Source organism: Lacerta agilis, chromosome 4, assembly GCF_009819535.1.
Source record: "Lacerta agilis isolate rLacAgi1 chromosome 4, rLacAgi1.pri, whole genome shotgun sequence".
Taxonomy (NCBI): domain Eukaryota; kingdom Metazoa; phylum Chordata; class Lepidosauria; order Squamata; family Lacertidae; genus Lacerta; species Lacerta agilis.
The window spans coordinates 13,748,840-13,761,922 of NC_046315.1; the positions used below are offsets into that span (position 1 = coordinate 13,748,840).

Sequence of the window (13,083 nt, forward strand, 5' to 3'; positions counted from 1 at the left end):
CCTCCAGAAACAGAAAGAGGAGAGCAAGTCTACAATTGGTGGGTCCAAACCCACATCTGTATCACAGTCCGAACTGTGGTGGGTTGTCCCAATGGCTAAAAGTGGCTCTCAGGTCTGTAAAGGTCAAAGACTATTGGAGTCTTTCAGCCTGGGAAAGAGGAGACTGAGAGGAGATATGATAGCCACCTTCAAATATCTCAAGGGCTGTCACATGGAGGACGAAGCAAACTTGTTCTCCCTTTCTCTGGAGGGTAGGACTCGAACCAATGGCTCCAAGCTCCAAGGAAGGAGATTCTGACTCAACATCAGGAAGAACTTTTTTGATAGTAAGAGCTGTCTGACAGTGGAACGGTCTCCATCGGAAGGTGGTGGACTCTCCTTCCTTGGAGGTTTCTAAGCAGAGGTTGGAGGGTCATCTGTCACGGATGCTTTAGTTGAGATTCCTTGCATTGCAGAGGGTTGGACCAAATGACCCTTGGGATCCCTTCCAACTCCACAACGCTCTACGAGTCTTATGACTCTGCAGTGTGAGAAGGTTTCTCTCGGTGTGAGAATCTGGGCAGTGCAAGCAGGTCCCTATCTTCATTTGGCAGAATGAGGGAGGGTCTAGGTCTGTGCTCCTTCACCCCACTGTTTCAAAAGCCAGCCTTGTACTACGGGGACTAAGGAACAAAGCATTTCCATTCCCCACCACCACCACGATGTGGAGGTCACAGAGAAGAGTGAGGCTCCTCTCGTGTTGGAGCAAAGGACGTACAGTGGCCTCCTTATTATCTATCCCATCAAGGGGCAGCAAACTGATGAGACATCTGGACCATATTGCAAGGGAGAAAAATAATAAAGGGTGCAATTATGATGCAATGAGAAAGCTTTCGGAGAAGTGGCAAAACAAAGGAAGGTCTTTCATTCCTAACTGCAGAGCTATATGTGGCATCGCTTCCTAAAAAGTGTCCTTCCGGCATGCAATGAGGGTTTGGGGCCCTGAAGCAAAACAGGTAATCCCTCCATTAGCATCTGAAATGGGATTATTTATCTGAGATTATATTTCATCACAGAGTTGGAAGGGACCATGAGGATCATCTGCCACAACCCTCTGCAATGCAACAATCTTCTTGCCCAACGTGGGGCTCAAACCCATGGCCCTGAGATAAAGAGCCTCATGCTCTGCTGACTGAGCTATCCCTCGGTATGTGCTTGAGGACCCTTTAAAGGGGGATGGAGGAATCTGTTGACCTCCAGATGTTCCCATCAGCCCCCAGCCAGCACGGCTAAAAATAAATAAGAGAAAACCCAGCAAATCGGTTCATTCTGTCTCACTGCCTTTTGCCTCTAAGGAGAAGGCTCTGTTGCAAACCTATGCTCTCTACCCGCCAAGCTTGTACAGGAAAATCACACACAAGCAAATGCAGTTGAGCTGAAGCCAGAACGAAAGACAAGATTCCGTGGTTTTCTTGCTGCTCTTCCTGCCCCTTTTGAAGGAGAAACCTCCTTCCTCAGATTTTGACTATCCCACTGTCCTCAGCCAAAGGACTGTCTTCCGGTCTTCTTTTACATGCTGCTACATCAATGCCCATTTTGACACCATACATGTAAAGCTCTATGATATGGCCTTAAACAGCCACGGCTTTGTCCAAAGAATTCTGGGAAGTGTAGTTTGTTTAGGTGGCTAAGAGTTATTAGGAGGCCCCATATTCCTCTCGAAGAGCTACAGTTCCCAGAGAGGTCTAACAACTGATCCCTCTTCCCTCTTGGCTATTCCATGAGCATTCATTTTTATTTGTTTTCAGCGAGGTTCGATGATAGTACGTCACAGCAAGCGTATTTTCCATTTCTGCCTGATCTTTTGGCGAAGTAGGCTTGCTACACAAGACCACAACTATAGTTATAGCATGTTGTTCAGTTGTGTCTGACTCTTCGTGACCCCATGGACCAGAGCACGCCAGGCACGCCTATCCTTCACTGCCTCCCGCAGTTTGGCCAAACTGATGCCAGCCGCTTCGAGAACACTGTCCAACCATCTCATCCTCTGTCGTCCCCTTCTCCTTGTGCCCTCCATCTTTCCCAACATCAGGGTCTTTTCATTTGCCCTCTTCAAATATCTAAAGCAATGGTTCCCAATTAGACCCGTTTTTCAAAAAGCCAACCCCACGGACCCCCTAACTTTTGAAAATTTTGATATCTCTGTAATAGTGTTTGTTATGTGAATGGTGCCATGGACCCCTGGGTGGGTTACGTGGACCCCCTGTGGTCCATGGACCACCAACTGGGAACTACTGATCTAAAGGGCTGTCACATGGAAGATGAAGCAAGCTTGTTTTCTCCTGCTCCAGAGACAATGGATTCTAATAATGATAATAAAGGAAATTCCAGCTAAACATCAGGAAGAACTTTCTGGTGGTAAGAGCTGTTTGACAGCAGAACAGAGTACCCTGAGTGTTGGTGGGCTCTCCTTCATTGCAGATTTCAAAAGAGAGGTTGGATGCCAGGGATTATTCAACTGTGATTACTGCATTGCAGGGGGTTGGACAATATGACCATTGGGGTCCCTTCCTGCTCTACAGTTCTGTAACTCTATGACTTCATTTCCCTAGAGTTGAAGGTCAAGTGCATTCCACACATGCTGATTTGGCCCAGTATACCTGAAGGAGTGTCTCCCCCCTCCCTCCAATCATCCAGCCCAGACACTGAGGTCCAGCTCCGAGGGCCTTCTGGCGGTTCCCTCACTGCGAGGTTACAGGGAACCAGGCAGAGGGCCTTCTCAGTGGTGGCACCCACCCTGTGGAACGCCCTCCCACCAGATGTCAAGGAAATAAACAACTATCTGACTTTTAGAAGACATCTGAAGGCAGCCCTGTTTAGGGAAGTTTTTAGTGTTTGAAGTTTTATTCTAGGCATAGGCAAACTCGGCGCGCCAGATGTTTTGGGACTACAATTCCCATCATCCCTAGCTAGCAGGACAAGTGGTCAGGGATGATGGGAATTGTAGTCTCAAAACATCTGGAGGGCCAAGTTTGCCTGTGCCTGTTTTATTCTGTTAAATATTCTGTTGGGAGCCACCCAGAGTGGCTGGGGAAATCCAGCCAGATGGGCAGGGTATAAACAATAATAATACAGGTGAAACTCGAAAAATTAGAATAATATGGAAAAGTCCATTTGTGTAAGCAATTGTTTTCATTAGCTACTGGAAACAAAATAGAAAATTCTTTCCAGTAGCACCTTAGAGACCAACTGAGTTTGTTCTTGGTATGAGCTTTCGTGTGCATGCACACTTCTTCAGATACCAAAAGCTCATACCAAGAACAAACTCAGTTGGTCTCTAAGGTGCTACTGGAAAGAATTTTCTATTTTGTTTCGACTATGGCAGACCAACACGGCTACCCACCTGTAACATTAGCTACTGGAGTTTAATATATGAGATAGACTCATGACATGCAAAGCGAGATACGTCAAGCCTTTGTTTGTTATAATAGTGATGATTATGGCACACAGCGGATGAAAACCCCAAAGTTGAAATTGTTAATTTGGGGTTCTCATCAGCTGTACGCCATAATCATCACAATTATAACAAATAAAGGCTTGACATATCTCGCTTTGCATGTCATGAGTCTATCTCATATATTAGCTTCACCTTTTAAGTTGAATTACTGAAAGAAATGAACCTTTCCATGATATTCTATTTTTTTGAGTTTCACCTGTAATATATTATTATTATTATTATTATTATTATTATTATTATTATTATTATTTTATTAGAAGAAGAAGAAGACCAAAAAGTGGATGAAGAAAAAAGACATCATCACAACCTAAAAGAAAAGCTGAGCTTCTTTTCACCTTTCCCATCTCATGTGAGATAACATAACGCGGTTGCAAATGCGGACACCACCATCACAGATTCTTTATGTGTGATTCCTGCATTGCAGGGGGTTGGGCTAGACGATCTTTTGATTCCCTTCCAGTTCCACAATTCTTTAATTCTACAATTGCACAACCTGACCTTACCAGAAACACAGTCCCAAAGCATCTTCATCTATAAACCAGCTTGATCTGAATATGAAGCCCTCCATCCCATTTTAATTTTTATTACTTCAGACAACCCTTTTTGAACAGAAATCCCAACATACTGTACATTAAAAAGAGTGCTGCCTGCCTTCTCTCTCTCTCTCTCTCTCCCACACACACAAGGGATAACAACAGAAATGGCTCTTTGAATTTCACAAGCCTTTGGAATGCCTGAAATCAAAACAGGGGCAATTATTTACTTCCTAAAGAAAGGGAGAACTGCAACCCGATCCTAGGAGTGTTCACTCCGAAATAAGTCACACCAAGTGCGGCGGACTGAGTCCAAAGAAAGCATGCATAGCAGAGCACCTTAGCAGCTGAGGCTAAAGCATCAATCCCCAGAGACAAATCCACAAGGAGAAAGAAAAACAAAAACCAGAAACATTTTCTGCATCTGAATATTACAGGATACATTCCCCTAACCTTGTTATCTGTGCCTCATAAAAGCTGCACGGTGCAACAAATGCATCAGAACTTTTACTTCTGTTTCTATTAAAAACAGAAATCAACTTTCTAGACCTTACGGTGACATGGGTGGCCACTGCATTTTAAAGGCAGGTTTCTTTAAGTGACTTGAGCCGCCTTGCGACAGGGAGAAAACCAGCATGTGAAGATGCTCTCATTATTATACCTCCATGTAAGAAATAGTCGTTCTTCCTGGATTTCTGCCCTGAAGGTTTTAAAGGAACATTGCAGTTGGAAAGAAGGCAGCACCAATGGGTGAAAGGTTAAGTTTGAAACTGAGTGAGCAATGCCTTCGCTGCTTTATTCAATACAGGTGCAGTAAACAAAGGGACTTTGAAGTGTAAAACACATGCACAGCACAAATAACACATGCGCATTTGAACATCTAGGTTTCCTTGCAAAACACACACACGCAGAAACAGCAATCAGGGAAGAATCTTGCCTGGGGTGTATATAGCCGTCTCTTAGTCTTGATTCCAACTGCAAAACGGGAATAATATTGCCCCATTATTATTGTTTCAGAAAAGTGTGCATTAGGTACGTCCACCTTTAAATGTAAGCTATATTAAAATTCTCCCCCATCCTTAGCTAAAACATCCTGGGTAGACTCTTTCCCCTCCCGTTTTCCCCTCCTCTTTTGGCTGACAGCGTTTTCCGAAAGAAAACCGCAGCAGGACTGATGAGAGTACGATGGAAAGGATGGGAAGGTTCATTTTATTCAAAGAAAAGAAAAGAAAATCCCTTCCCTTGAGAAATACACATCAGGAGAGCTGGCGTGTAAGCGCTCGCTCCGGAACAGGCCCACGAGGTTGGTTAAAGTTACCATGACTAACAGTTGCAAGGCAGGCCATCAGCTGAGTGGGGTTCAAAAATGATGCCTGCAGCTGGGAGCTGGGGAAGAACGGACAGACAGGGAGTGCTCTTTTCCCAGACCCTGCCTGGACAGAGTCATTCCCTTCATTCAGACACAGAAACAGTCTCCAGCCTATTCCTTTCCCTCCCACCCACCCTTGCCCTTACATAACCCCTCTGCCCCCACCCCAAACATTCACCCCTTCTCCTTCTCGTGAGTCACCAAGAAGCCTCGAATCTGCCTGGTTAGCCAAAACTTTCCATTTCCTTCTCGTTCCCAGAGCCCCAAGGAAAGAGAAGCAGAGTGGAGGGAGGGAGGGAGTGGGGAGGGAGAAGAAAGCATCTGCCACTTACCCCCAGCATCTGATGCAGATAGTAATACTGAGGACCCCGATAATACATCCGGAAGGTTCTCCAAAACAGCCCCGCGTTGAGAGACAGCCAGAGCAGCTGAAGGAAGCAACGTGGGGGGGGGGGAGAGAGAGAGAGAGAGAGAGAGAGAGAGAGAACAAGGAAGAAGTTAATTGTTATTACATGTAGAAATGGCATGTGCAAAACCAGAACTCTCTCCGTCAGAGAGAAGGCACAGGCAACAAACTCTCGGGGCAGGGGGAGGCTCAAAAGCTGAGTGAGAGGAAAAAAACGAGACAAAGGCTTTTAAGAAGTAAAACGGGGGGGGGGGGTAGTTGGGCCCCATCAGTTGTGTTTTTGGAAGGTTTCCAAAAGTGATGATCTCACTGTAACATGGGATGCTTTCAGTCTGTCACTATTTTCTGGTGGCATTTGCTCACATATCAGAAAATTCAGATTGCACACTTATTTACAGTATATAATTTCCATCATGTGTTTTTTTCCCTGGTGTACATGATCCTCATTTAATACCCACAACAACCCTGTGAGGTAGGTTAGGCTGAGAGGCAGCAACTGGGCCAAGGTCACCCAGTCATGGGGCCAAGGGACGTTTGGAAGCCTGGTCCCCCAGGCTGACACTCTAACCACTGCACCACCCTGCCTCTCTCAATTGCATCTGATTGGGAGCTGCTGCGCAATAAAGCCACTCCCCACCCCCCTCTCAAAATAATAAGACTTTTCGCAGTAAGGAAAGGGACAGGAAAATGCACTGGAAAGTGTGGGATAACTCTCTCTTGATGAAAAGTAATCTATCCTCCTCAGAGGTTTGTGTGTGTGTGTGTGTGTGTGTGTGTGTGTGTGTGAGAGAGAGAGAGAGAGAGAGAGAGAGAGAGAGAGAGAGAGAGATCACAATGATTCAATAAATAGCCAACACTGTCTAACCTCCCTGTAAACAAATCAAAATGAATGCTCAGTAAATGTGTTGTCTGGAAGAACCGTCCTGTGTGACTGCGAATCCCCAGCACAGATATAAGGTTCGATCCAGGTTGGATCGGTGGCACTTTGGTCCTACGGAAAGCAATAAGACAATAACAGCTTAAGTCCCTTTGAGCTCAGTGGAAACTACGTGCAACTAAGAGCAGATCCGCACTTAGCTTTCACCTCGCCCTTTCCAGGCAGAGGTTCGTGCTTTAAGCTAGTGTGGTGTAGTGGTTAAGAGCTGGTAATCTGGTGAACCGGGTTCGTGTCTCCGCTCCTCCACATGCAGCTGCTGGGTGACCTTGGGCTAGTCACACTTCTTTGAAGTCTCTCAGCCCCACTCACCTCACAGAGTGTTTGTTGTGGGGGAGGAAGGGAAAGGAGAATGTTAGCCGCTTTGAGACTCCTTCGGGTAGTGATAAAGCGGGATATCAAATACAAACTACTCCTCCTCCTCCTCCTCCTCCTCCTCCTCCTCCTCCTCCTCCTCCTTCTTCTTCTTCTGCCTCTGTGTCCCCAAGCAATGGGATTTATTTATTTTTTCCCCCAACATAGTCATGTCTTAAGGCACATAGATGTCAGTGGGAACCAAGTGCAGCTAGTTTAGTGTGTATTCAACCCACAGAATTTACAGATAAGGAGCCACAATGTCGGGGAGTGGGAGAGGGGGGCATGCATATTGTCCCGAGCAACTTGCTTAAGTGGGGTCTGTAATTAAAAATGATAAGAGATCGCTTTTGTCGCTGAGGCTAGCAAACATGATGACCTAAGGTGGCTCTAGATGGACCAGCCAGCTGCAATACATGATAAAAGGGTAATCATGCAGTCTCAGCCATCCCAAGAATGTACCCTTAGGCTAGATCTTAAGTTTAGCATGGGGGGGGGGAGGTTGACTAAGAGGAGACCTGATAGGAAGTTGTAATAATGGCTGTGTTCTCCCTCCACTGTCAAAAGACACATGCCCCTGAATGCCAGATGCTCAGTGTCACAAATGGAGAGAGTGCAATTTAGCTCAGGCACTGCTTGTAGGCATCCCATAAGTATCTGTTTAGGTAAAAGGTAAAGGACCCCTGGATGGTTTAGTCCAGCCAAAGGCGACTATGGGGTTGTGGTGCTCATCTTACTTTTCAGGCCAAGGGAGCCGGCGTTTGTCATGCAGCTACCCCCTGCCTCCCCTTGGCTACACCCATGGGGGGCACAGGAAGGAAGCATGGTCAGAAGGGGGCTACGGTTGGGAAAAGGTTGGGAAACACTGGTCTAGCCCAGGTATCCCAGTATCCTGCTCCCCACAGCATCCACAAGCAGGGCACAAAAGCCATAGCAATCTCCTGCTACCATATTATTCTACGTGGAGGTGCCAGGGATCAAACCTGCTGGCCCCAGGCACATGAAAAAACTGTGCATGATCAATGAACTGTGGCCCCTCTGTGCATTTTTCTTAAGCGTAAAGGTAAAAGGATCCCTGAAAATTAAGTCCAGTCGTGAATGACTCTGGGGTTGCGGTGCTCATCTCACTTTACAGGCCGAGGGAGCCACCGTTTGCCCACAGAGAGTTTTTCCAGGTCATGTGGCCAGCATGACTAAGCCACTTTTGGTGAAACCAGAGCAGCACACAGAAATGCTGTTTACCTTCCCGCCGGAGCGGTACCTATTTATCTAATTGCACTTTGACGTGCTTTCAAACTGCTATGTTGGCAGGAGCAGGGACCAAGCAATGGGATCTTATCCCGTTGAGGGGAATCAAACCACCAATCTTCCAATCGGCAAGCCCTAGGCTCTGTGGTTTAACCCACAGTGCCACCGGTGTCCCTTAGGAAGCCGCTATTTGTCTGTTTAGTCCAGTTGCAACTAGTATGACTGGGAGTGGCCCTCTGCGGCAGGGATGTGGAAGGCCTGTGGGCCTCAAGATGTCAATGGACTACAGTCAGGGATGATGAGAATAGCAACATCTGAAGCGTGTCAGGTTCCCCATCCCTGCTCTAGGTTCAGAGGCTTTCTCCATCATCCGATGCTTCTATTAGGGGATGCCAAAGACTGGACCTTGGCATGATATGCTTGCCACCTTCAAATATCTCAAGGGCTGTCACATGGAAGAGGGAACAAGCTTTTTCTCTCCTGCTCTGGAGGGTAGGACTCGAACCAATGGCTTCAAGTTACAAAGAAAGAGATTCTGACTAAACATCAGGAAGAACTTTCTGACATTAAGAGATGTTCAACAGTGGAACGGTCTCCCTCGGAAGGTGGTGGACTCTCCTTCCTTGGAGGTTTTTAAGCAGAGGTTGGATGGCCGTCTGTCATGGATGCTTTAGCTGAGACTCCTGCATTGCAGAGGGGGCTGGACTAGATGATGCTCGGGGTCCCTTCCAACTCTACAATTCTATGATTCCGTTATTCTATAACATGATTCCACAATTCATTGAACCTGGAATCTTCTGCATGCAAAGCAGGTGCTCTACCTCAGAGCTACAACTCCTAATGGTAAAGACAGCTGGCCCCCACCACAGTTGTCTGGGATTTGAACCCAGAACTTCTCAAATGCTGAAGCAAGAACAGTGCCCCTAAGCTGACAAGTCAGATTACTGGATTTGTAGGGACTCTAAAACCAATGGCCCATCCAGTGTGGCATCTCACAGTGACCCACCGGATGCCCATGGTAAGCTCAGAAGCAGCACCTGGGTGGAATAGAGGAGGAGGAGGAGGGGGAGGGGGAGGAGGAGGAGTTTGGATTTGATATCCCGCTTTTCACTACCTGAAGGAGTCTCAAAGCGGCTAACATTCTCCTTTCCCCTTCCTCCCCCACAACAAACACTCTGTGAGGTGAGTGGGGCTGAGAGACTTCAAAGAAGTGTGACTAGCCCAAGGTCGCCCAGCAGCTGCATGTGGAAGAGCGGAGACACAAACCCGGTTCACCAGATTACAAGTCTACCGCTCTTAACCACTACACCACACTGGCTTAAAGCACAAACCTCTGCCTGGAAAGGGCGAGGTGAAAGCTAAGTGTGGATCAGCTCTTAGTTGCACTTAGTTTCCACTGAACTCAAAGGGACTTACCGTAAGCTGTTATTGTCTCATTGCTTTCCGTAGGACCAAAGTGCCGCCGATCCAGCCTGGATCCAACCCTATATCAGTGGTGGGAGTCCAGTGCGTATTGGGGATTTGCAGTCACACAGGACGGTTCTTCCAGACAACCCATTTACTGAGAGTCATTTTGATTTGCATGTGGAGGAGCGGAGACATGAACCCGGTTCCATGAACCCGGTTCACCAGATTACGAGTCTACCACTCTTAACCACTACACCACACTGGCTCTCTGCTCACATCTTATCTCCATCAACTGGCATTTGGAGGCCTCTGACAGTGGAGGCAAAACACCTTGACTACTAGCCACAGGTGGCCTCGTCCTCCACAAATTTGTTGAAAGCACTTTTTAAGTCATCCAAGGTCACCCATCACTAACACCTTCCAGCCTGAGTGAACAGAAGCAAAAGAGCAATGAATCCTGATGAAGTTATCACAGTATAACCCTGACCAGCTTGGAGAGTCCGCAAAACCTGCACAAGCACAGAAGATCTGTCCATCAAACATACACTCAGAACAAAAATATGGGTACTGAAATTAATCGGGAATTTGGGAAAGGTCCTGAACTCATTTGCTTTCAGTGCAGAAGGTGCCAGTCACAATCCGGTTTGCGAACTTTTTCCGGAAGCCAAACGTGCTCTGTTTTGAGTGTTACGCTTCCAATTTGAGTACCACACTTCTGTTTTGAGTGTTACACTAAGGTCTGTCTGTTTGTGCTATTTATTTTGCGTTTTTCTTTTTGTGGCTCTTTTTGTGTGTGACTGTGTGGAACCCAGTTCAGCTACTGATTGATTGTGTGACTGCAGCACGTTGTTTACTGCTTTCATTTTATGGATCAATGGTCTCGTTAGATAGTAAAATTCATGTTAAATTGCTGTTTCAGGGGTTGTTTTTTAAAAGTCTGGCACGGATTAATCCATCTTGCATTACTTTCTATGGGAAAGCGCGCCTTGGTTTTGGAACGCTTTGATTTTGGAACGGATTTCGGGAACGGATTAAGTTTGAGAACCAAGGTACCACTGTTGTAGCTTCCTAAGTTCTCATGGTCGTATATAGAATCATAGAAATGTAAGCTTGGAAGGGACCCTAAGAGTCATCTGGTCCAATCCCCTGCAATGAAGGAATCTCAACTAAAGCAGCTACCCAGCACTGAAAGTACATTTTAATCCCAGGTGTGCTTATGCCATATATGTGTAAACGGACTCAAACACACATACACCCCAGCTGGTTTGGGTTTGTTACGGAAATTATGGGGGGGGGGGTGTCACCTAAGCAAAGTCTCCTCCTGAGTAAACTCATTTGGGGTATGGAGTGATGCCCTTAAGGGGACCCATCTCTCTGCCATGATGCACAGGGAAATGCCTCAGCAGGTAATCTCTAGGTGCTTCAGGAAGCCACTGGGCTAATATCCCTCAACCGGAATCCCATTGTTCTCTCCCAGATAAGTGCTCAAGGTATCCTTGCCAATACTTAACACCCATTCACACTTCTCAGGGCTATCTCCCTGATATTGCTCTGTTTTCCCCATATGTTAATCTTGTTTTTCCTGTTTTTCCTATATGTCAATCATGTATAACCCTTCCCTTTCGTGATGTAGTGATGATGTAGTAATGATGTTTCCAAACTGTATCCTGGGATATGATAGGGGTTTTTAAAAGTTCTTGTAACACTGCTCTGGGGGGGGGGCAGTTTGACTGTAACCTATTGCGCAATAAACCCTGCCTTGTCATTGCTCCAGTGGCTGGACTTCTTTTATTTAACTCTGCAGAAACCAGTGGGCTTATCCCCAAGGGCCAGGTGCCTGGGCAGTTCCACACCTGGGATTTTTTCTTTTACAGGTTCCTCTGTAGCAAAAGCCAGCGCAGTTCAACAAAGGAGACAGTTAAAGGGAACCTCCATTTCAAACTCCAAGCTCCATTAACATGTGACCCCAAAATTTTGGATCCCCCCCCCAAAAAATACGGATGCCAAAGTTTAGTGCTAGTCTTGTTCCATGAACCTTGCATTTTGTGCCACCTCCCAAACAGTGTACTGTAATTGACACAGCAAATCTGTCACGAAATCACTACTTCGGTTTCAAACCTACACTCACATCTGAGAATAAGAAGCCCCATTGAACCCACTGACTTACTTCTGAGCAGCCCCGTCTAGGACTGTGTTGTTAGGCAAGCCTGTCATTCTGACATTGCAGTTAGGATGGTGACGGTTTTTACTTTATTAATAACCTCCCTTCACCCTAAGGCCTGAGGGCAGATGACAATAAAAAAAATATACAACATTAAAAACAGTTTTCAACTACTTACAGGGTGGGTCCTAAAAACAGACATTACCGGTGTCAAAGACCAGGGTAAAAAGGGAGGAAATGTGAGGGGCAGTAACGCTGACCTACCTTGCAGCTCTGTTGTGGGAATAATGCAAGCTGATTTATGTGGGGAGATAAACACAGGAACCAGTCTTCTATCCAGTAAGGTACTGATCTAGCTCATTATCATGGCTGGCAGAAGCTCTCCAAAGTTTCAGCCCTACCTGGAGACGAACCTAGGGCCTTCTACGTGCCAAGCAACTGCTCTGCCACTGAGCTATGAGCCTTCCAGAAGGGAGGCAGAGATGGTTTTCTCCATTATACTGCATTTGAATCAAAAGCATTGATCCTCAGCCTGTGACCCTGCGCGTAATTGCTCAGAACCTGCCCATGCTCAGGGGCGCTCTCTCCTTTCCCCTTCCTCTTCTTCTTCTTCCTAGCCTTTTCCCACAGGACGCCTCCAAGCTCGGCGTTCCCGAGCAGGGCTTGGACCCAACCCTGCGGGGGGAGGGGAGGGGGCAAGAGCGCTCCTGAGCATGGGCAGGTTCTGAGCATCTCGCGCGCGCGCGCAAGCGCAGCGAGTGCAACATCCTTGCGATGGAGGCCGGCAAGGCTGCGCGCGCCCCCGAAAGGCAAAGGTCTCTCTTACCAAAAGGAGGTGTTTGCTGCCCTCGTTGGCGAGCCAGCTCTGGCAGGAGGCAGCCATGGTCCCGGCCGATGAAGTAGTCCGGCCACCGGCTCTCTCTCTCTCTGCTTTTGTACTTTGGGGGCGGCCGGAGGGAGAGGCTTGGCTTCCTTTCCAGCCGCTGGAAAGCCAAGCCTCCCCCCTCCCCTCTTTCCGGCCTCCCCCCTCCCTCCTTCTCTCTTCTTCCCTGGACCCCCTCCCCTCCTCCCCTCCTGCCCCGGGGGAAGAAATCTAGTCGCTTCTCCCTCCCTCTTCCTTCCCTCCCCACCTTCCCCGCGCCTAGCAGACAGCTCCAGGGTGGCGCCGACGGGCT

At 47.3% G+C, this 13,083-nt stretch overlaps 1 protein-coding gene across 1 annotated transcript in view; it reads right to left on the reverse strand.

Moving 5' to 3' along the window:
- Positions 1–12,883, reverse strand: part of NOX4 (NADPH oxidase 4) — a 95,501-nt gene extending 82,618 nt beyond the window's left edge. The window contains exons 1-2 of the mRNA XM_033146101.1: positions 12,735–12,883; positions 5,731–5,826 (exon numbers count right to left, since the gene is read on the reverse strand). Of these exons, the coding sequence (XP_033001992.1) occupies positions 5,731–5,826; positions 12,735–12,791 (153 nt within the window). The 5' untranslated portion in view covers positions 12,792–12,883. The remainder of the gene's footprint in view (positions 1–5,730; positions 5,827–12,734) is intronic.
- Between the last annotated feature and the right edge of the window lie 200 nt (positions 12,884–13,083).